General features: G+C 33.4%; 1 protein-coding gene across 1 annotated transcript in view; it reads left to right on the top strand.

Moving 5' to 3' along the window:
* Lrp1b (LDL receptor related protein 1B) overlaps nucleotides 1-25,799 on the top strand; it is a 1,466,647-nt gene that overhangs the window by 1,161,084 nt on the left and 279,764 nt on the right. Inside the window, 6 exon segments of the mRNA XM_042683428.1 lie at nucleotides 7,879-8,071; nucleotides 8,654-8,779; nucleotides 13,113-13,241; nucleotides 17,165-17,284; nucleotides 24,934-25,047; nucleotides 25,270-25,419. Of these exon segments, the coding sequence (XP_042539362.1) occupies nucleotides 7,879-8,071; nucleotides 8,654-8,779; nucleotides 13,113-13,241; nucleotides 17,165-17,284; nucleotides 24,934-25,047; nucleotides 25,270-25,419 (832 nt within the window).

The following is a 25,799-nucleotide window of genomic DNA, read 5'->3' as shown; positions in this document are numbered from 1 at the left end:
TCCTTTCTTGTTTATTTCCTTCCTCCCTCCTTCCTCCTCTCTCTCATTCTCATTTTCCTTCCTTTCCTTCCTCCCTCCCTTCCTTCCCTTTCTTTTTCCTTCCTTCCTTCCTTCCTTCCTTCCTTCCTTCCTTCCTTCCTTCCTTCCTTCCTTCCTTCCTTCCTTCCTTCCTTCCTTCCTTCTGTCCTTCCTTCCTTCCTTTTGTCCTTCCTTCCTTCCTTCTAAAGTAGATCACAGTGCCAAAAGCATGAACTCTAGTGAAGGCTTTCATACTTGTTTTCTTTTTTTCTTTTTTTTGTCGGTCATGGGGCCTGAACACTGGGCCTGGGCACTTGAGCTCTTCAGCTCAAGGCTAGTGCTCTACCACTTGAGCCACAGCACCACTTCCAGCTATTTTTGCTTATGTGGTTCTGAGGAATTGAACCCAGGGCCTCATGCATGCAAGGTGAGCACTCTACTACTAAGCCACCTTCCCAGCCCTGCTTTCATAGTTTCTTTATATAACTTTATTCATGCTTATTCTCCAGGGTAACAGAAAACTTTCAACATTCTCTCTATTCTTATAAAGACACTAATTCTATCATGTAACTTCATGATTTCTTCATAAACTAATTACCTTCAAAAGACTTAATTATAAATGCATCCTACTCGTGCAATGTACTAAAGGTGAGCATTCATTCATTTTATATTATTAGTCCGTGTTATCTTTTACACTAATGTGTATCATGTAGGATATAACAGGCTGCTTCCAAGAAATCCAATAGAGGAATATTTGTTTAAGCTGCTATACCTGCTAAGAATTATATTACTTTCAGATTACCAAAAAGACAAAGATACATTTTAATATTGACTCAGTCTTTGGGCTTGATCTCAGAAGGCCTAAGATCTGTCCCTGATCTCTTTTTGCTCAGAGATAGCACTCTACCACTTCTAGCCAAAGCACCACTTCTGGCTTTCTTATGGTTCATTGGAGATAAGAGTCTTATAAACTTTCCTTCTGGTACTGGCTTCGATCCAACATCCTCAGATCTCACTCTGAATAGCTAGGATTACAGGTGTGAGTCACGAGCTCCCAGGTTAAAATTATTTTGTTGTTGTTGTTTTGTTGTTTTTTTACAAATACTCATATTTTGATTTTAATTTTATTTCTATTTCTTAATTTTTTGCCATTCATTTTTTGTACTTTTTTATTGTAAAAATACTGTACAGAGGGGTTACAGTTACATGAGTAAGGTAATGAGTTCATTTCATATCAAGCATTGTTGCCTCCTCCTTTGTTTTTCCTCTACCATCCCTTTCCTCTCACCTCCACAGCTACCCCTTTCCCCCCTGCCAAGGTTGTAAAGTTAATTTTAATTCCACACAGAGCCTTATATGCAGCCCAGGCTGACCTGAAGCTTGTAATATTCCTGCCTCAGCCTCCTCTGAATTACAGGCTTATATCAGCATGCCCTGTTTAATTTAATTTTAAAATAAGGAAAACAATTACATTAGAATAATTCTGCAGGGAAAGATAATAAAATTAAGCACCTATTTAACTCTCATAACCAAAATGTAAACTCAGGTAAACAGACATCTGAACAACAGCCCCCTGGATTTACTTTAGCAGGTTTTGAATGGGCCAAGTTTAGTGATTTGCCACACAAAACAAAAAAAGGAAAAAAAAAAGAGATGTTCTCAAATACCACTCTGCTAAAGATGACTCATGGTTGTATAGAGTAGTTTAGTACATGTTATTGGAAGTAGTTATTCTGAGGCTTTGTTCTGTGTTCTTTCTATCACATCACAGCACATACTGAAGTAGAGATAACTAGAGAATTGTAGCTCTAATCTAGGTAAGGACTACCACTCCTCCAAATTAGGAAGTCAGTAAGGCACAGACTATTTCCTCACTCTAACTAAAACACAATATCCCCATTCATGCCATCTGTCCCTAGTAGACAGGAGCAGATTTCTTAAAAATATAGACAAACAAAATAAAAACAACACATTCTAGCAAACTTTAAAACTGTTTCTGGAAATGTCTGTAACTCTGAATGCAAATTTTTATAAAGGGTTCTTTGACTTATATACAGTTTATACATCATCTCTCTGTTTTTCTTTCTTGCTCAATTTTATGTTCTTCCTATTCTCTTCTTCCTCTTCACACATATATATCTTCAGAACCATTGCTAAGATGAAGTCCTTCTGTTGGTTAGTTAGTTTCAGGAATAGCTTTATATTCAACTCACAGGTGCACATTCAGATTTACCACTGTTCTTTCATCCATTGATACTTGTAAGCCATGAGAGGATCTATTTGGTGAACATACTTATAATTTAGGTTTAGGAAAAAAAAACAAACTTTGAATAAATTTATTAGATCATAAATGCATCTGATTTTTCAGAATATTTTATTGTCCTAGTCTATTTGCAGCCACATGTAGTTTGACTCCTAAAAGTATTTTTGATTTTGTGGCATACACAATGAATTCTTGTTTACACCCCCCATCCCTTCATTTGTTACTGATCAAGATGCACTGTATTCATAAACTGTTTTTTGAATGACAACTCCTTTATATAAATAATGAAAGATAATGAATACATTTTTAAAAAATTATTTTTGAGAAATAATTAGGCTTAAATTTTTAGATGCAACTGATAGACACTAAACTGCACTGATATAAATTTGAAAGGTTTCACATACTCATATTTAGGAATCTGATACCACATTGAATACTAAATATGTTATTCATGTAGCCTACAAATTATTCCATTTCTTTGTAAACTCCTGCTTCCCCATCTGCTCTAAGCTCTATTCCCAACAAACACCATCTCTATGCTCTCATTGGAATTTTGCCTGTATGTTTGACATGAGTGGTTTCTTTGAAGTGCTTCTTGCGTGATTTCTACCAGTTACATTAATTATTTTGAAATATGTCAATGATGTTATATCCATCAAGACATCATCCAGTTGTCTTTTTCTAGGTGTATCCTATTGAGTGTATGAAACAAGAAAGAAGAATCATTATGAGCACATGGTAAATTGCAGGCCAGATATTTCTCAAGATTATTTAGTTAGCCATAGAGACTACAAGATAAGATTTTTTTATAGTAGGAGAGAAATATTGGTCTCAATTCCAAACAAATTAAAAGAAGGAACTCATAGATAAAAGCAGAATGAGAATAGAAAGTTAATAAAAGAAAACTGTAGGGATGATAAGAGATTGCCTAAGCCAATTTACTTACTAGGACTTTTGTTGAAAGTAGGCCACAGTATTCAGACTTTACCTGGAGGATAGTGGAATGTAGAAAACTTGGTCAAATATTTAGAGTGATATAGTATTAATGTACAGTGATTCAGTCTTAGCAGTAATCTTTCTAAAAATTGGACTCTTGAGGACATGCCCCAGGACAAAGCCTAACAACAGGGCTCAATTTGAACAGACTTCAGTAGAACCTGGGTAGAATAAATCAAGAAGATATTTGTTTTTATATTCACTTATTTATATTAATTAGTTGTATAAAGAGATTCCAATACCAGTAGTCAGATTAGGAGTACAATGCACTTTGATCAGTGTCACCTCTTCCATCATTCCCTCTTATCTTTTTCATCCCTTCCCTCTCTCTAACTTATGAAGTTCAATTTTTCCAGTGTCATTGAATACAACGTCTGTATTTGCTCATCATTTCTCCTTCCACCCATCTAGCCTTCCCCAACTTATTGCCTCCATCACGAACACGTTTCAACTTCCTGATATTCATTATGTTAATTTGTTAATTGTTCAAAGGAATTACACCAATAAACTCCAAGGTGAAATCTGATACATGGATACAACTTGTTGATGTATTCACTTGTATGTAGACATTTCCATGGTTTCCACTGGTGTCTTCTACAAATAGATTTGTACAAATGTTTGTGTTCCAATATTTCTGTGGATGCCTGTTTTCATTTTCTTAGATAAATAAACACTTGAGTACATAAGAATAATCACATGCTCAATACATGTATAATTTCTTTGGAGGATGTAATTCTTTTCCTACTTGGTTGTAGGACTTTATAGTATTATCTTTATCTGGATCCATAACAGTCCTTGGTAAGCTCAGTCTCTTTACATTTAGTCAAAATTTTGTAAGTTGAAGTTGTTTTGCTCATTTTTGGATTTTAACTTTGTTTTTGTAAAATTAATAATGCATGATATTGTTCATGTTTTTATGTGTTTAGTTGACATAAATGGATAGGTGGGTTTGTGTGTGTGTGTGTGTGTGTGTGTGTGTGTGTGTGTGTGTGTGTGTGTGTGTGTGTGTTTGTTTTTTCTGGTCCTGGAGATTGAAATTAGGGCCCAGACACTATCTCTGATCTTCTGCTCAGCCTCCTGAGTAGTCAAAATTACAGGAGTGAGTCACTGGCAATACTAAAGTTAAATTTTCATTCTCTTTAATTCGTTTTATTATTATTTTGGGAGATTTCTTTGCATAAGAACTATGCAAATCTTTCTTTGCATTTATGGAAATATTTTCTCAAAGTTTTGGCTTACTTTTTCATTCTTTGGCCAGTGTCATTTAAAGCATAGAAGTTGTATATTTTGATGAAATTTACTTTATCACACTTGTTACTTGATCTCTTACTTTTTAACATTTACTGAAAAATCTTTCAGTAATCTAAGTCAAACTTAATATCTTCTTAGTTAAGTTTTACACATGGCATAAGATACGGATATAAATACGTTTTAAATTTTTTATTATAAAATACTGTACAGGTGGGTTACATGAATAAGGTAAGGAGTACATTTCTAATGAGCATTGTTACCCCTCCTTTGATTTTACATCTAAACAATCTAGTACCATTTGTTCGAAAATAACCATCCCTTTGTTTTGGATATAGTGTTTGTCCTTTTGTCAAAAATGAGTAACCTATCCATATGTGTCTATTTGTGAGCTTCTCTTCTAATGTATTTACCAATAATTTATCTATCATCTGTCGTTATTACAAATGTCTTGCTTGAAATAGTCATCTAAGTTCTTCATTGCTTTTTTGAATATCTTATATTGTTGGCACTTTTTAAAGAATTTTGGAAGCAGCTTATTAATTTCTACAAACTGTGTTATTTGATTGGGATTTATACATAATGTCAATTTGTGCAGAAATTATATTTCAACAATGGTAATCTTATAAGCTATTTAAAATATATTTATAAAACTTAATTTTGGGGTGTTAAATTCATAATTTAGTGGCTTATAAGATTTTTTATATTTAACCATATTCATACTTGTTTGTACTATTAAAAAGTATTTCAGTTTTTAAATTTTCAATTTTTCAATATTAGTATATAGAAATACAATTAACTTTCATCTCATACTAAGTTTATCTATTAATTGAAGCATCTCCTGTGTGTGTGTGTGTGTGTGTGTATGTGTGTGTGTGTATAGATTTTCTTTTGTTCTACTTTTCTTTTGACAGTATTGGAATTTAGATATTGAGCATTACGTTTGCATATATTTGCCTTGCTAGTTGAGACATGCCTTTAGTCCTTTAAGGTTTAAGTTATATTTTTGATATAGTTGTACTATTTATAGGCTTTTACTATTTATAGGCCTTTTGGGAAATACAATCTTCCTACCTATTCCTCTAATTGTTAGGCTTGCATGCATGTTCCACCATCTCTGAATCATTATATTCAGAGGGATTTCCAATATCTCTTTTCATAATCTGGCTACAAACTGTGATTTTTCCAGAAGGTACCTCCCAAATAGCTGGGGTTACAGTTGTAATGCATACTTCTTAGAATCTCACAGTCCTGGGGCTTGAACTCAGGGCCTGGGTGCTGTCCTTTAGCTTTTTTGCTCAAAACTAGTGCTCTACCACTCAAACCACAGCTCCACTTGAAGCTCTCTATGGTGTTTAATTGGAAATTTAGTTAGAGATAAGACTCTCATAGACCTTTCTGCTGTGTCTGGCTTCAAACGGATCCTCAGATCTGAGCTTCTTGAATACCTAAGATTAAGGCATGAGCCACTGGCACCCAGATAAATCTTCATTTTTTTATGTTTAGAATTTTGTCATGTTTAAGTTATTGTAATTTTACTTCTCTTCTTCAAATATTGGTGCATTTTATCTTCTTTTTCTTGCTTTATTATACTGCCTAGATTTCAGGATAAGGAGTGAAGGTAGCTGAGCGTTTTCTTATTTTAGGTCTGTTTTATTTATACTGATATAATCTATTATCCCTTTACTGAACTCAACCAAAATTTAAAATTCCTTGCTATTCTGTATTGTTTTTCTGTGTTCTAGGTTTTAATTTCTTTTAGGATCTTTAAAGTTCTCCCCCTCTCCCGGGTCTTCTAATTTATTCTCATTTAGTTTTTTAAGACGAACACTGAGGACATTGACTTGAATTTTTCTCCTTTTTCAACATTTTATTCCACAGAGTATTTCAATGGTATCAATTTTATATTTTCTTACAATTTTCTGAGCTTTATTTTGGAGATAACAGTTTGATACTTTCAGTGTTAACAGTTTGATCCTTTCAGATCTTGACTTTAAGGTTTGGTAGGCAGGAATAAAGCCAAGTTTAGGGTTAATTAGTCCCCACTTACTGAGAGAAAACTTCTAAGAACTGTAATAAGAATGCTAGTAATCAGAACACCGTAGAGTCTGACATTGCTAACAGACATGACCCAGAGCCTGTGTAAACCCTAGAGCATTTGTCTAAACCTTTCATGTTTTCCTTCACCATTATGGAGTAGCTACATAACATGCAGGCAATGTGTGTTTTCAGCACATAATTGAATAAGTCAGGAGGCTTTAAGCAGATATATATCCAGAGCTTTCTGCTGACAACTCTTGCATCTAACATTCTGCCCTGTGACATGTAGATCTCTCATAACTATCCCCTCTGTAACTTTCACTGTTTGGCTCCTGCATGCTAATTGTATCCACTATGGAACATAATTTTTGTTATTGTGTCTAGTAATTCCTAAACCTCTTCACTGACTTAGAGATAAAGTCTGGAGAAGACTTCCTTCTTGCATTTTCTTAGTTTCTTTGTTATTTTGAAAAGTACATCTAGGCCTTTTTAGTCAATCTGGGCATAAATAGAAGTTTGATCTTATTTTTCATCTTCTTTTATTTCCTGCAAGAATGTTCAAAATGCTTTAACCATTCATGTTAAAAGTTTTCTCAACAATTTGAACCCTAATGTTCTTTGAAAGTTCTATACATATTTAAGAACTGTGTAAGTGTCTGCTGTAAGGCTGATAATCCAGCAATAAAAGTAAAATAATTTTGGTAGTATTAGCTTTTTTTCTGACTTGTCTATTCTGGATTTTGATACTGAACCAATCTAGTTGTATATTGAAACTGAATGACTAGTAGAATTACAGGTTGAGTAACCTTATCCAAAATTCTGAAATTTAATATTCCCTTTAATCTCAAGTTTTCCAAATACTGATATGATGATAACAAGTGGAAAATCCCATACATAATCTTATATGACTGGATAAGTCACATAAAACTCAGGAAAGCTAAAAGTTTTTCATGCAATCACCTTCAGGCTATATGTATACATGAAATATTAATGGATTTCAAGTTTAACCTTAGGTCTTGTCCCCAAGATATTTTGTTATTTGTATGCAAGGATTCCAAAATATGAAGAAATAGCCCTGAACCATTTCATATTGTAAGCACTTCACATAGCTGAAATACAGCATGTAGACAGAATATTAAGAAAATACTCGGACAATTCTAATGATGATTTAAAACATGGTGATACATTAAGTAAAATGTTTTTTAATGTGTTGATTCCATTTTATCAATCAATTAATCTTCATTTTATAGTTGTGGGGGATGTGTAGAGATACTAGCATCTTTGTTGTAAAAGTATATTTTAATTCATTCCAGGTGATTGTCAAATCTGGGCCAGGGACTTTTCTTAGTTTGGCCGTTTATGACAATTACATATTCTGGTCAGACTGGGGCAGAAGAGCCATTCTACGCTCCAACAAGTACACGGGAGGAGACACCAAAATTCTTCGTTCTGACATTCCACACCAGCCAATGGGAATCATCGCTGTTGCCAATGACACTAATAGCTGTAAGTTACAATGGACAAAAATTATTGCCTAGTAATAAAAGATTTGTTTCCTTATTGTTTTGGGGGATGGCACTCAGCGTCTCATTACAGAATACACCAAAGTTCTTGCAAAGTTTAAGTTTTGTAGTGCTTTATCACCAGAAGAACAAGCCACTTAATTTATTTGTTTCTAAAATTCAGCCTCAATCTCTCTAATTCCTCTTAATTTTGAAAATTCACTTTGAGTTGTTTTCAGGATAATAAAATTGTATGATAATGTATTTCTGCTAAGCTGGAAAGTCTCCATTCTTTGAAGTGCTTACTACTTTGGAGTCTTAGTATCATTATTTTTTCTAGTGAGACTAGTTCACTGGCTTCTTAACATCCTAGACAAATATATCAGTAAGGTGTAACCATTTCAGTTACTTTTTTTTTCTAATAAACTTATTGTCTGTAAGGTTTGGATTTTCAAAGCCTTGTATTTATTTCGCATGAGGTATCATTGAAAGGTTGAGGCAGTACAGCAATTTAACATGTATCTGTAATTAAGTTAAAGTGTATATTCAGTAGGAAAACATGACCGATAAAGCCTCATTATTGCAGGTGAACTTTCTCCATGTGTGTTCTTGAATGGAGGCTGCCATGACCTCTGCCTGCTGACTCCTGATGGTAAAGTAAATTGTTCTTGCAGAGGGGACCGAGTCTTGCTAGCTGACAACAGATGTGTGAGTAAGTAAAGAAAACCAAAATGTAATTTCACATCAATTTAAAATAGCTTATATATATTAAAATTATTTTAGAGTATTCTTGAAGTTGTATTTTAGTAGAAATTCAATAGTTTCCTATCTCTGTCCATGAGAGTACTTACTTCACTACTATGTTTAGTTACAGCACCATATGATAGGTAGTAATAAATCAGAGAGTGACAAGATGTTTTATTTTTGTGATTGTGGACTGGAAGGTGTTAAGGCTAAGTACTTGTGCATAATAATCACCAGCTATGACTTTAACAATCATTGAATTATAAAATTGATTAAAACAAAGATAAATAAGAATATAGTCAGTAGATCAATTACTTACAGTGAAACCACTCACAGTCAGTCAAAATGTGAAAATGAAAGAGAATGGCTCATGCAGGTTATTTCCAAACTGTTAATTAAAGAAAGCAACATTCCAGTCTTGCTTGTTTATACCTCCCAAAGGCATTGCAATCCTTAATTAATACCGTTACAATATACACTTATTAGTAGTTAAGTTTACCAAACTGTTTCCAAAATAAATAATTGTTAATGTGTTCCAATATTGCCATTAATATGTGGGGAAGGTAGAAGAGAATTACCTTGTTGGAAATTAGTGAACTCACTCTCATACTTTGTCAAGTTTGGCACCTTTTTTCTCATTCATATTCTCAACCCTTATATTTTTATCTAAGAGCTAGATATAGTTACATTATAAAAATAATTTTTCAGTCTCTTTCTGGAACTTATCAGACAGACCTTTCTTCTACCTCTTCCATAGTTTCTCACTTTTTGAGGTCTACCACAATGCCAACAGATGCCTCTTAGGAAAACTTCTAAAAGTCATGATTTATAACTCTGCCCAGGAAAATGAGAAAATTATGTATTTAACCTGTGAAATTTAAGTTTAAAGAAATTCAATTAAAATTAAAATGTAATGCCTTAGTCTACAATCCATATATTTCCTTGTTGCTTAATGTTTTCCTAAATTTATCAGCCAACTGCTTAAACTTTTTCAGTCATCCTTTGTAACTTCAAGGCATTTTGATTTGGATCTGATTCCATATGTTAAGCCTAGAGTATTAGTTATGCATTATAATCATCAATAGTTCTTTCATAGGCCATTACAGGTCCACATGAAAGCATTGCTTTTGTTTAACACAAGTCTTACAGTGGAAGCCCATAGCTGAAAAATAGTTTACATATACAAATCTCTACTAAGCCATATGTGCCTCTCTATTGTTGAGAAGTAATGAATTCTAAAGAAATGCAGCATTTTATTTATTTTTTATTGTTTATGATAAAGGTAATGAATTGGAGGTTACAGTTACATAAGTAAAATAATGAGTACAATTATTTTTTAATGTGGAGATACATCAACCCTAATATATTTTCAGTTATGTTTATGATTTTACATGATATTTTACATTATTTTGCATTTTAAAATATGGTCCTATTTGGATGGATTTAAACACTGTTATCTCCTCTCTCATTTTCTGCCACTTTTCTTTCTACATTCCCTCCCTCTCAAGTTGTAAAGTTTGTTTCCAACATAGTGTCATCGAATGACTATCATTGTTGTATTAGTTTATCCTCGGCTCTGCTGTTTTATTGATTCCCTTTCCCTTCCACGGATCACATAAACTTATGATGCATCATTTGAAACAAGAGTAGTTGTTTGTCTGTGGAACTATGGAGTGACACTAGACTCCTAAAAAGTGACAAATCTTTGTAGAGATTGAACATATCTACTGTACATTTGTTTTGAAGTCTAGGATACAGCAGATATTAGAAATTAACTCTTGGCTTTATTCTGCCAAATTAGTCTGTGAGAAATGAGAACGTATCTGGCATTGACCACACTTGAAAGAGTTCACCCTGAGCCATTTGTGAATGTTAATGGTATCATTAAAAAGGTAAAAGGCCATTTACTAACACCTACATAAGGGCAATTAAGGGAAGACCATTTGTTGTCATAATTGTAGAGAAAATGATGAGGTACTTTCATTCTGTACAACATTGCTCACCTTATCAACATCCATAATAAGCACAGGAATTACAAATGTCATTAGCTAAAGTAATGGCTATATAAAAAAATTAGAGTATAAAGGAATCACATTGCTGCTAGGAGAAAACAACACTCTATGTGATCAAGTAAATCTGTCTGAAGAAAACCTGTGCTCATATAATATTTGATTTTATATCAAATTTATGTCAAATTTATATCAAATGTATGTCAAATGTTTCTACTAATATAAAAATATAAATATATAAATAAATACATGTAATAATCCTCCAATCATTATTTTCAAATAACTATGGTATTTTCCATCATTGTACTTTCTATTAGATGTGAGAAGCTTAATAGGATATGTTCAAAATAGGGCGAATTTGTTAGGAATACCAAGAAAATTCCAGTAAGTATATGAGGTTTGCTCAGTTCATGATGTAGGTTGATTATACCTATAATTTTGGTATTCTTTATACATTTTTGTTTATGTTTTAATACTATTTTTAGGTTTAAAATTATTTGTCTCCTTTTCTAAAATGGAATGATACTTCAGATTGACTTGTAATAATGTATGTATTACATCAGAAAAAACATATCTTCAGAAAGTGTTGTGATCACCAAATTAATTAAATTAGAATTTGTATACAAGTATATGGATAAGTGAACATTCTATAAAAAATTAAATTCAAAGACTAATACAGAAATAAAACACTGTGAACTAAAATTGTATTAATCACTATTAAATCAAATACTCCTAAAATACTTATAAATTATAAAATTAAGGTATATCTCCTTCAGAGATAAATGAATTCTAATACCTCCAATATAGGTGAATTGATTTAAATGCAACAAGCAATTATCCAATAAACAGTGGAGTAAATCTATGTAAAAAGACAAAAAATGGATTCTGAAAATTTGCTAGTGAAATTCTTTTTTAATATATATTTTTGTTGTAAAGATACTGTACAGAGGAGTTACAGTTCCATGAGTAAATCAATGAGTTCATTTCCTATTGAGCATTATTACCCTCTCCTTCGTTTTTCCCTTACCATCCCTTCCCTCCCCAACTCCTCCCTCTGAAATTCTTTTTTATTTTTATTTGTTTATTATTTTTTTTGTCGATCTTGGGGCTTGAATTCTGGGTCTAAGTGCTTTCCCTCAGCTCTTCAGCTTCAAGCTAACTCTCTAGTACTTGAGCTGAGCCACAGAGCCACTTCCGGTTTTCTGAGTGGTTTATTGGAAATAAGAGTCTCGGGAACTCTCCTTCCCCAGGCTGGCTTTGTATGGCGATCCTCAGATCTCAGCCTCCTGTGTCGCTAAGATTACAGGCGTGTGCCACTGGCGCCTGGCTGAAATTCTTTTAAGAATAAAATTAGGTTTATTTTCCTTAATGGAAACTCATAAAAACAGAATTCACAAAAAATGATCGATTAGCCAGAAGCTGATGCTTTACACATGTAACTCTAGTCATCAAGGGTGCTGAGATTCAAAAGATCGCAATTAAGAGTCAGCTTAGATTGACTACATCTCCAAAATAACCATCAGAAACAATGCACACGTCTTAGAGTACCAGCCTAGCAAACAGTCCAAGTAAATGCTAGGTCCTAGATTGTAACTGAGTAAAGAAAATGAAGGCCATCATAGATAAGAGTTTCATGCTTTGCACTGCTAACCTAGATTTCTAATTTAGAGTAGATCACATTTCATAAACAAATTTCTTACGTGAATCCTGAGATTTAGAAATGGGACAAGATGAGCATGGTGTCTTGGAGAACATAAGCATGAGGTATTTTATAGATTCTCACTGTTTTTCACCAGAAATATTAATCCCATGTGACACATTAAAGTGGGGAATAGACACTTGGAATGTTTTAATGTTTTGAAGAATTTATAATAGATCTGAAGAAATAAGAAAGAAAACAGAAAAATATTCTTAGCATATGCAAAGTACATTTAAGTGGCAAAATGTTTGCTTTAAAAAATTAAGATAGATTGCCATCAAAATTTTAATTACTTTTTTCTTCTACACACATATAATCATCTCATAATTTATCTCCTGATCGGGAGATAAAATTAGTTATGCAACACTCAAGAAACTTAAAAACAACTTCGAAAACACAAAGAGTGATATGGGAAATGTCCTTGTTAACTTTCTGTAAAGAAAAGTCCAACTCATTGACCTTTATTTGGTTTTTCATTTCTATAAGTTATAATTTATTTCATAATTGAGACTAAAAAATTTAATGATCATAATATAGAAAGATATTTAGAGTTATTGTTAGTTCACCAAAATGTTGGCCTTTCATTCTTTCAGCTAAAAATTCCTCTTGCAACATTTATTCAGAGTTTGAGTGTGGAAATGGTGAGTGCATTGACTACCAGCTCACCTGTGATGGTACTCCTCACTGTAAGGATAAATCAGATGAGAAGCTGCTCTACTGTGGTAAGCATCCAACATAGGGTTTGCTCATTTCAAAGAAAATTTTCTGAAATCTTGGTTTGTTTCTCTCCTTTCATTTTTTGTGTAGACTTCTTTGGTGTCTCTGATTAACAGGTAGATCTAAGCCAATAGACTTGGCTGTGTTTATGCCAAAAATGAGACCCTTATTTCCAATGATAGTTATGGTAGTTGGAAGATTCTCTTATGCCTTTTTATCCATGAAATGCAGGTAAAGAAGCATGTCTCTGCAATTGATCTGTAGGGCTAGCTTTTGGGTATCTTAGAATGTAATCCAGTGTTTTTAATATGTTGTAGGTTTACTCTCCAGGAAAAGACCACAACCACTTAGTACCTTGTTGGGTTGATAAAAATCAATGTGTGATTTGTTGCACTTTTGTCTCCAGAATAGCATAGGGCCAGTGTGCAAAGGCAGGCCTCGTTTACTAGCTTCGTGATTCTTTCCCCATCTGTGCTTCTGTTGGCAATACCGCCTGACAGTCAACCTCGCTTCTTCTGAAATAGAATTGAGCTTTTCTATCTAGTAAGCAGCTAAAAAATTTCCTTTATTACAACCATCCTGGACATCATTTTCTTTGTACAAGCATTCCTACTTACTGTAAAATTGATCCAGATTTTCTTTAATTGATTCTGATTTATATTTATCCTATCAATCCAGTAGCACTGAATTTACATGCTATGCTAATATTGAGAATTAATGTCTAGAATTGCTACATTTCGTTTCTATATCTGGTAGCATCTAAGTAATAATTAAACCTCAGTAATCAAAAAATGATGAAATAAGAAGATGGAGTTTAAGCAATCTAAATACATTCCTCTATACTACAGAGTAAAGACACAGTTATTTAAAGTGATAGTTGCATATGATTTACCAATGTCTGATGTGCAACCAAATTCTGAAGAGAATTTGCTACAAATATGGTATGTTTCAAAGAATAGCTGTATCTTGTAAAATAAGAAACATTATCATAAAATTATAATAATTGATGTAAAAATATTCACTTACTCTGAAGGGCTTGAGGTTGTATTTTGCATCAGTTTTATCTTAATTGAAGCAAGATAATATTCCTGAAAAGTAGGCAATGCTAAACTGTTTGTATAAAGCTTCAGCTAGTAAATATGTTAGGTTTTGTGAGCCATGTATTTACCGTCACATAGCCTTTATTTATTTAGACTGTTTTTAAGTTATAATTGATATATAGTTGTACATCTGATATCCAGGCATATCAATAATATATGATCAGATTGATATCAGATCAGAATAACTGGCATATCTATCGCTCAGGTATATATAATTTCTTTGTGTCATGAATATTCAAATTTATGTTATTTTGAAATTTTTAATTGTTGTTGAATATAACTATCTTGTTCTTCAATAGAACATTATTTCTCTAATGTACTATTTCCTTGTAATCATTAACCATTTTTTCCATCTTTCTCCCTATATTTATTTCCCCTGTTTTGGAGAACATTATTGAATTTTCTTCTTCTTTGAGAAATTTTTTAGCTCCCATATATATGTGAGAACATGCAATATATGTTTCTGTGCCTGACTTTTTTCTGATTAACAGAATGTCTTCCAATTATATCCATGTTGTGTATATCAATAGTCCTGTCTTTTTTGTCTTTTAAACATTTATTTTATTGTAAAGATGCTGTAGAAGAGGTAGAGTTATATGAGTAAGGTAATGAGTACATTTCCTATAGAGCACTGTTACCCCTCCTTTGTTTTTCTCCTAATATCTCTTCCCTTCCCCACCTCCCCAAATTCCCCAACCTTCCTGAAGTTGTAAAGTTCAATAGTCCTATCTTAATAACAGGATTTTATTCATTCTTTCAAAGCTTTATAAGATTATATTCATTTATTCAGATTCAAGGTACAGCTCTTATCGATTCCATATTTTTGGCGATTTTGAAGTAATGCTTCAATAAATATTCAGTGCAGATGTACTGTGTGTTGTTTTTAATTTCCTAGAATATGTACTAGAAGGAAGATTTCTAGCTCATATGAGGAATCCATTTTGAGTTTTGAGGAATCTTAACCATCTTTTCCATCCTGGCTGTACTAATTCACATTTTGGTCAAAATTGTGCAAGACTTTCATTTTTCTTCACATTCTAGCCAGCTCTTGTATTTTCTGTCATTTTTGTTTAAGCTCTTTTTTATTTTTCTTTTTTATTTATTTTTGTAATTAAGTTTTTTATTGTGAAAATACTGTACAGAGGGGTTACAGTTACATGAGCAAGGTGATAAGTACATTTCTTATCCAGCATTGTTGCCTCCTCCTTTGTTTTTCCCCTCCCATCTCTTCCCTCCTACCTCCTCAGCTCCCTGCCCCTCTGTCTAAATTGTAAAGTTCGTTTTTCAACATAGCGTCATCTCATTGTTGCAATGGGTCAATCTGAATCCCTAAACAATTTGTATTTTCCCTTCCCCTCTCCAACTTATACCAACATCAAATACAGTGAAAACTCTTTTTTTATTTTTCAGTACTGTTGGTTGAACTCAGGGCCTCATGCTTGATAATTGGGCATTCCACCACTAAAACAGTCAAGAAATGATATCTCATTATGGTTTTGATTGATATTTTGCTGGTGGTTATGACTTTTTTTTTCTTATATATGTGGATCATTTAGGTCTTCATTTTAAAAATACCACATCAGCCTATTATTGATTGCTTTAAATTTCTTCATTATTGTATAGTTACTAATATTACTACTATTACTGATATTGCTAGTATTAATATGCTATTATTATTATATATTTTAGATCTTAATTCTTTTTTTCCAAGACTTCAACTTAAATTTATTAATTTATAATAAATAATGACCTTCATCGCAATAAAAATAAAAACATCATGCCTGTTACATCATAATCAATAACTTTGATCTTAATTCTTTTTTTCTTTTTTTTTTCTTTTTTTGTTGGTTGTGGGGCCTGAACTCTGAGACTAAGTGCAGTGCCTCAGCTCTTCAGCTCAAGGCTAGCACTCTACCACGTGAGCCACAGCACCACTTCTGGCTTTTTCTGCGTATGTGGTGCTCAGGAATTGAACCTGGGGCCTCATGCATGCAAGACAAGCACCTTCCCAGCCCTCTTAATTCTTAATTATCACAAGAACTAGTCTAGATTTTCTTTAACTATAAACTGATCTTTGTTATCTTTTCCTTATATTCATTTGAGCTTGCTTTCTTACTTTTCTCATACCTTGAGTTACATTGTTAGACATTTTTGGTATAAATTTTTCTAGATCTTTGGCTGTAGACATTAATGATAAGTTTCCCTGTTTGTACTGCTCTTGCTGTGTCCTCTAGGATGAACATATTTTATTTATATTTCCATCTGTTTTGATAAATATATATCTTTCTTATTTGATTTCTTACTTGTCTCACTGGACATTCAAATTGAAGTTTCTTATTTAATTTAGTAGACATTTGAAAGATACTTTAAAGAGAAGTTCATTGATATTTTGTTGAGTCTTTGTAAGAATAATTCAAGAATACATGTTTTGTTGATTTCATTATTACTTGTTATAAGACCTTTGTAGATGTAATGAAGTTAGGTGATGCATTTTTGGAGAGTTTCTGTAACCTTTTATGTAAAACTTAATTTCTTATTTCTTCTGAATTGGACATCCCTTGTAGGTTTATTCCTCACATTTGACAGAGTGTGAGAAACAATAATGTGAAAACAATTTAAAGAGACAATCCGGTATGAAACACTAGATAAAAATGTCTTTCCTAAATGAGCTGCTTTATGTTATCTGATAATTATATAATTTAGAGCTTCATTATTGTATAATTCTGTTTTGAAGAATCTCAACCCAGTCATTATGGTCATTAGGGTTTTCATTTTATACAATATTTACATATGACTACTAATTACAAGTTTCTACACTTGTTTATAAGAAAACAGAAGCTGTCGAAGAGGCTTTAAACCCTGCAACCACCGTCGTTGCATTCCTCATGGCAAGATATGCGATGGTGAAAATGACTGTGGAGATAACTCTGATGAAGTGGATTGTAAAGGTACTTTATTCTTTGGGCAAAAATATCATTATAGTGCTTTTTTAACCTTTCTGGAGATCATTCTGTTACAATATACCTAATAACATCTATAGAACATACCTACACAAATGCTTTTTGAAATAGAACAGGAGATCGCTATCCAAAGGAGAATGGCCTAGGCACAGAGATGTTAAATACACATGATCTCATTTAGTGGAATCTAATACTCTGGCCCTAATTTTAACAGTAGACTGGCAGTAACCATAGTCTGGGTCGATAAACCTTAGTGAAGGACCAAATTGATCAACCAGTTTCTAATGTAGTTACATAAGATTTTGAAGTTCTGATGTGCTATAGTTTATTATGGTGAATATAGCTAATAATATATATGTAATTCATATTTTGAAAAGCTAGAGAAAGGACTTTGAAAATTTAAACCTTTAAACCATGGGAGAGTGATGAAATTTGGAGGAGTCAGATGTGTTTCACTTGATTTAAACATTACATGATGTGTGTATGTCTTGAAACATCACATGATAACACATTAATTTGTATTATTTTTATAAATCAGTTAAGAATAAATCTAATTTAAAATTATTTCTCATCACTCCAGTTTTACCTATTTGGCTTTTGGGATTTTTTTGTAAAAATATGTAATTCTGATTTATGATTAAAAGAAAAGTTCCCATTCATTCTTCATTTGTCTGTTTACCCTTAATCTCATTTCTTAACTAGACAGAAAACCTTATGCCTCCTTGTTGAATTTTTCATTACATTTGTATCCAATCACTAGCAAGTTTTGAATTGTTTTTATATATCTTCTAATCTAGCTACTCTGAGGTTGGGTATATTAAGGCTTTAACTGCACTCCATACCAATTTTCCAGTTGACTTTACTGATAATCATGATGATACTATTTGGCCATTTTCCATAGTGACTATTATGAAAGATTATTTGACTAAAATTCTGCCTCAACCATTATTCCCTATGTTTGTGTAACAAAATTAACCAATGTGTGCCTCAATTTTTCAAACTTTCAAGTAGAAAACACAAATAAGCAATAATACTAATATAAACTTAAATACTAATTGATATTCAGAATAGTACTTGGCATACAGCAAATGCTACCTAACTTTTGCTTTTTTGTGAAAACATTGATGATCAATGGAATGGCCAAAAGCAGCAGAACTGTGACAAATATTTTTTTCTGACCATTCAGAACTTCAAAATCTAAACTCTACAAATAAGAAAAAAAATTTTTTTTGTCAGTCATGAGGCTTGAACTCTGGGCCTGGGTGTGTCCCTCAGCTCTTCAGCTCAAGGCTACTGCTTTACCACTTGAGCCACAGCACTGGAAAGAATTGAATAAACATTTGGGGAAAATAAAGAAGGGAAAGGAAAATAGCAGAACAATATAGAGGCAGAATTTTCTATCAGATATTTTCAAGTAGGACAGGCTAATCTACTAAGCACACCAAACCAAACGAGAGATAAAAATATCAAATTAGAATGTATAAAAACCTAAAAACTAAATTTAAAACGTTTTTTATTTAAATTGTTCAAAGGAAGTTTTCACAAATTTCTAAGTTACTATGGGTTTTATTAGGGAATGGAGATTTGTTTTCAAGAGTAGTAAAAAAATTTAGTGTGTATATTTGGGTTTAGAAATACAGTGAGTAGCACATGGTTTTGTGTGAATGCATGAAATAGTAAGTTTTACACAAACTTAGATTTATTCTGAGTAATGATATCAATAGCAGCAGATGAATACTAATAAAAATAACTCAAATTATTATTTTTACCCATCTGAAGCTTGATTTGTGGTTTCAGGATCATAACTATCTCATCTATCTCTTTCTGCCCTGAACAGTATAAGTGATTTTGATCACAACCTCTTTTTTGTGGTAAAAATCAGAGCAGTTAGATACCTTCAAAATAGAAAGATGAAATGAGATGAGCAGTGGGGATTCAAGCCTACAATCCTAGATACTAGGGAGGTTCACATCTGAGGATTGTAGTCAAAATTCAACTGAAGAGTAGTCCAAAAAACTAGATAACCAGCCAAGAAGATACCCAGGATACGTGGCTCAAGTTGTAAAGTCTCACCCATGAGTGAAAATTTTTGAACCAAAATTCAAGGCTATGAGTTCTAGTCCTGGTAATCACATAAAAGTGTGCATTTTTCTTGATGTTAATACAGCATATTTCATATGATGGTTACAACTCTAAAATTTCTCAGAGTCATATAAGAATATTTATTATTTACTGGCAATGACAGAGTTTAACTAACTAGGTCCCATGGATTAGCAAATGAGTAACTGGCTAGAGGAAAGACTATTCATCTCACTTGCATCTTCTAATTTTTCATCATGTTGAGATTGTTTATAATATTCTTGTAAAATAGTTTTCAATTCATACAGAAAAAGAACTTCCCTGAGTCCATGTCCTATACACCAAATACATCACTGTTTGTGATATATTGGTTCAAGTGTGCATTCATCAAGTATCACGCTCATAACATACAAAAGATGATGAAGGCAAAGTCTTGGGTGATAATTTAGGGAAGTGGAAAGGGTTCTCTCTCCAAATTGTTCCTTGAAATTACTCTTTCTTTCTTTTATTAGCAAATACTTTCTCCTGCACTTTATTGAATATATTTACTCACATACATAGCTCACCTATTACTTTTGAACCAAAAATAAAACCAAATGATAAGGATCAATTTGTGGAATCAGAAGTACAAATGGAGATTTTTGCTATGATGAAGCAATAGGTAAATTATTTGATGTTTTATTGTACATATGTTGTTTATATATTGGTAGTGATCATTTCCTTTAGTTTTTAATTCTGCAAAGACACTGGCTCTATATACAGAGTGGAATTGTATTCTACTGGGATTTTTGTTCTCTTGTAGAGGAAAGAACAATCCTAAATCTTCATCAATCTTTTATTTACTGCTTCTTTAAAGCTATCCTTTTCATGAGTACGAGCTTTAGACATCAGGCTACAGTGGGGCAATATAAAGAGCTGTTCAAAAAGCTTGTCATTTTGTATTCTTACTATGATTGTATGACAAGATGAGTGTGCAGGTTCAGGGAGAATGCCGGATCTCACTCCTTGCTGTTGACAGAAGGATAAATTGCTTCCCTTGGGAAGTGCGCACATCTTCACTGGAACACTTTTTAGGTAGACTGGAGCGCTAGGAGTTCTGAGGCTTCCTAAAGGAGAGAACACTGCTGTTTTTTGTTGTTTTCCCTCCCCAAAGTTCAAAGAAAAAATCTGATATATTCCATAAACAAGCTAAAGGAATATGGCTGGAAAAGAAATTAACATTCTTCCTGTGCTCACACAGCATTTAACCCTAACTGGCAATTAAATGCTTAAATAAGATTTGGTTGGAAAGTGAACAGAATAGAGAACTGTGAGCAAATTTAATGCTTTCTGTTTGTTCCTTACAAGCTTCCCTCTGCTATAGACTAAGTAAGGAGAGGTGCAAGAGAGCATTGACTTTATAAGAACCATCTTAAGAACCACAGGGAAAACATACTGATTTTTATGTATTTCATATCTTGCTAAATGTTTTCAATGACTTGGTATACAAATGGATAAGAATAGGAAAATTTAGAAATCATTCAAAGGAGAGGATGCTTTTCTTTTTCTCTGAATTATACTTTCATCTACAATCCCAGTCACCGCTTCATGCTTTATGCCACCTGATTACTATTCCTGGTGTATTCATAGTATGTTTTCACTGATATTCTGTAGGCCAAATTTTGCTTTGGGACTATCTGAAGGGTATTCCAAGTCTTACCTAGAGTTTCTTTACTTTGACCACATTGTTTTCTTTACTTTCCTTTTAAGGCATTTGGCCTCAGGAAATATTTTGCAGAAAATTTTCATATTTACCTGACAATTTGGATATTTCAGTATCATTCTCCATAAAACCTAGAGAATGAAACTAATTTCTTTTTTTTTCTTTTTTTGGGGGGTCTGGTCGTGGGGCTTGAACTCTGGGCCTGGGCGCTGTCCCTCAGCTCTTCAGCTCAAGGCTAGTGCTCTGCCACTTGAGCAACAGCGCCACTTCTGGCTTTTTTCTTTTTGCTTATGTGGTGCTGAGGAATCGAACGCAGGGCCTCATGCATTCAAGGCAAGCGCTCTACCACTGAGCCATCTTCCCAACCCAAAAGAATAAAACAAATTTCAATACTTGATTGATCAAAAGAAAATAATAGGAATTTAGGATAAAAAACAGGAAGATGTCTAGAAAAGACATTTGTCTTTGTTATTTTATGAAGTTTCTGCTACTTCAGAGGGTTTTTTACAATCCCACAACTTAACTTAGTTGTCTCTAATGCAGTCTCGCTCTTACTGCTTATGTCATTCTGCAGCTCCCAATCTATACAACAAGCCTATCAACCTATTTAAACCTCTCATTTTTCTCAAACTCTGTAAGTAAGTCATCTGTGAAGGGAGGACCAGATGTAAAGTGACAATATATTTCTATGTACACATTTTCACTTAGTAATATGCCAGGCCAAACACTCCTTACTGGAATTCACTAGGTCTATTGATAGTTGCAAAAGAAGAACTGTAACCTACAAAATTTCTGCTGACAATCCCAGCTTCCTGACCTCTGAGCTCATCTCTTCTCCTGTGCCTTTCTTTTAAACATTGTCTCCTAACTGCTCTGCTCAGTTTCAGTTTCTTTTCATTTGCAGTTCCTCTTCCTATTGCTTTCTTCTTCCCAGAATTCAGACTAAGTTCGTTCTACTTGTTCCACTTTCCTTCTCCTCTCTGAGGTTATTCTATATCCTGACTCCACCTGAGAACTTCCAACATGGTTTTAGAAACTCCGTAACTATGAAAATCTATAAATCTCCAGTCTTATTTGTGTAAAATACTCCCTCTAGTTTCCTAGAATGATAATCTGACTCTTCACCTTCTCTGGCACCATGACAGCCTCAGACGGACTTCTTAAGTTTTGACTAAATGCTTCTCTGTAGAAGTTTACAGGGAGAGAGAGTCACAGTGGTGATGGAATCATCCTCATTGCAGTCTTTCTGACATGAACACTAATGTCAAGTATGCTATCAGACAGCACTGCTAGCTTCTTAAGAGATAAACCCTTATAGGCTTTTTGTTAAAAAATATTACAACTATCTAAAATGTTATTTTACAGACAAGTGCCTTCTGTCTTCTAAACAAAAAGATTAGAAGAAATCATTTTAATGTAATTAGTAAGAGACTGCTAATAGATAGTGAAGTCACAAACAAAATGTAAATAACTGACATGATTATCTTCCGTGCTAAATATTATATTTATAGCTACTAATAGGAAAATGAGCATGGAGTGTAATAGAGAGGAATATAGGAAAATATTGCTTTTGTAGATACAATTTTTTTCTGTTTTGGAACATTGCATTTATCTCTACTATAATGGTGTTATCTGTGTCACTTGCTAAGATGTTACATTAATGAAGAAAACAAAGCTGCAATTATAATTGTAAATTGTAAATAAAACTTTTTTCTAATCAACATTTAGACAGAAGTATGCAATTTCAAGATACAATTAAATATAATAAACACAGTGCATTATGAAATACAAATGACAAGCACATCTTTGAGTGAAATTTGCATATTTTTCATGTAATTTAACCATTTACAATTGGTATAATTTCTATTTATAATTAGATAGGGTATTTAAAATAACAAATTGAGTAAAAGTAGCATACTCAAAGAGCCTTTCAAGTTGTACATTATTATAATGTGTAATTCTCTAAGTGAATGTCATATACATGATGTGCCACACTCCTGTTCCCAACGTATTACTGGGAACAGTTCTATGGGAATGAATGGGTAAGCAACCTAGAAAGAAATGTTAGATAAATAATAAGTTATTCAGAAGCTAGGTGCTAGTATCTCACATCTGTAATCCTAGCCACACACGAGGCTGAGATCTAAGGATTGCAGTTTAAAGCCAGCCTGGGCAAGAAAATCTGTGAGAATCTTATCTCCAATTAACCACCAGAAAACCAGAAGGAAGTGTGGCTCAAATAGTGGAGCACTAGCCTTAGAAAAAGAACAGAACAGAAAAGACAGGAAAAGGAAAGACAGGAAAGGAAAGGAAAGGAGAGGAAAGGAGAGGAGAGGAAAGGAAAGGAAAGGAAAGGAAATCCTGAAGGAGTACACCCTATTTCTGTATTCAAACCCCAGTATCAACACAAATAAATTTAAATGAAAAAGAAAACAGGTATTCTGAACAAATTGCATATGATATTATTGTAAAACTGGTTTTATCTAGAAATATCAGAAGATTATAAAGTATACTTTATAACCATAAGAATAATGAATACTACATTTATGTGTTCCTTGGCAAGAGCCATACTTAGTATCTATGCAAATATTATACTGACATGGCCCTCTGTAAAGGTCAGAGCAGAGTGCAAATGACTGTGCATCCCTCTGAATAACAGTGAATGCTTAGTCCCCATTCCCTCTTTCATATCTGCCTTTGTCTCCTTATTTCCATATTTTCCCTGCCTCTGTTTCTATCGCAGAGAGAAGGCATCTCTGACAACTAGATTGAGATATGTAATTAAGCATTTCCTTTATTCATAGCCTTTTCCTTTAGAAGATAAAAGGAGAGGGCACTGTCCTCAATATGCATTATTTCTTTTTCTTTTCTTTTTTTGTCAGTCATGGGTTTTGAACTCTGTGCCTGGGCACTATTCCTCAGCTCTTCAGCTCAAGGCTAGTGCTGTACAATTTGAGCCACAGCAACACTTCCAGTTTTCTGATGGTTAATTGGAGATAAGAATGTCATAGAATTTCCTGGCTGGGCTTGCTTTGAACCTTGATCTTCAGATCTCAGCCTCTTGAGTAGCTAGGATTACAGGCATGAGCCACCAGCACCCGGCTATTTCTTTTTTAATTGAATTTACTTTTATTGTAAAGGTGATGTACAGAGATGTTACAACTATATAAGTAAGGTAATGAGTACATGTTTTGTAAGTGTTACCCCCCCCTCTTGCTTTTCTCCCATGTTCCCTTTCTTCCCCAAATTACCCCCTCTCTTGTTTTTTTCCAACTTACCCTACCACCACTCCCCTCCAAGTTGTAAAGTTCATTTCCAACATAGTGTCTGTGAGTATCACTGTTCTATTGGTTCACCCTTTGTCGTTTGTGTCACCATTTTGTTATTCCCCTTCCTCAAATCAAGTTAAATTACATACAGGTCACAGTGTACCAAAATATAAACAGTGACAACAGTGGATAAACCAAAGGGGCAAAAACAAAATAAAAGAAATAAATTCACAAAGGACATTATTTCTTAGAGCTGTCTTAGTGCTGAAGCCAGGTGACTAAGATTATCAGGGCACAGTCTTTTCTTTAATGAAACTTATTATATAATGGGCCTTAATATACATGAACAAGTAATTGCAGTTTAAGATAAATAGCATAACACAGGGAAGAATGGCAGGAAAGGGGAAGACAAAAAAGATGCATTGATCCAGCATTGTGTAGCAAGCCAAGGGACATCTTAGACTTCCCAGATTTAAAAACCAAAAAAAAAAAAAAAAACCCAAAACTACGTTAATAAAAATGTCAACAGTGTATAAACAAGGAGTTGTTCCTGTCTCGTGTACTCATTTATTTACCTTTTTTCCTAGTTTCAACCTGTGCCACTGTTGAGTTCCGCTGTGCAGATGGGGCTTGTATTCCAAGATCAGCAAGATGCAACCAAAACATAGATTGTGCAGATGCTTCTGATGAAAAGAACTGCAGTAAGACACCTTACTACCTCTTATTTGTTCATTCCTGGGCACTTTTGGCATTGCATTGAATAATCTCCAACTTATTTCTCAATGTCATCCAGAATTGATATGTAATTAACCTCTTTTGTGTAGGATAATTTTGTGTTTTTCTCCAAGCTAACTTTTTTTTGGCCTCTGTGGCCTAGTCTTTGAACCTGAGATATTTTTCATTTTTTGTTTATATCATTTTAGGTGATACAAACTGCACACATTTCTATAAACTTGGAGTGAAAACTACTGGGTTCATAAAATGTAATTCTACCTCACTGTGCATTCTGCCAAGCTGGATATGTGATGGTTCTAATGACTGTGGCGACTATTCAGACGAATTAAAGTGTCCAGGTAATACTAGAAAAGGAGCATAGTCCCTCCCTTACAGATTTCAAGGCTACTTTAGATAGCTGGATGAATTTGTTAATTGCTATTTTTAGTCTTCACTGTTTGAGATTAACATTTAAATAATATACAATACAAAGCAATTATTCCCTTCTAAAATGTCCTTTGATCTATTTAAATGAGTGATAAGAGTTTATTAAAGATCTGTGTCCTAAACTGGGCAAGGTAGCACATGGCTTATAATTCTAGCATTTAGAAAGTAAGACTATAGCCACACCTATAATTCTACTCTAGATGCTGAGATCTGAGAATCATGGTTCAAAAATAGCCTGGGCAGAAAAATCCCCATGAGACTTTTATCTCCAATTAACCACCAAAAAAAATGG

This window comes from Dipodomys spectabilis, unplaced genomic scaffold (assembly GCF_019054845.1).
Source record: "Dipodomys spectabilis isolate Male_0828 unplaced genomic scaffold, ASM1905484v1 ptg000081l, whole genome shotgun sequence".
Classification (NCBI taxonomy): domain Eukaryota; kingdom Metazoa; phylum Chordata; class Mammalia; order Rodentia; family Heteromyidae; genus Dipodomys; species Dipodomys spectabilis.
Note: the sequence above shows the minus strand (reverse complement) of the source record. Positions and strands in the feature narration are given on the sequence as shown.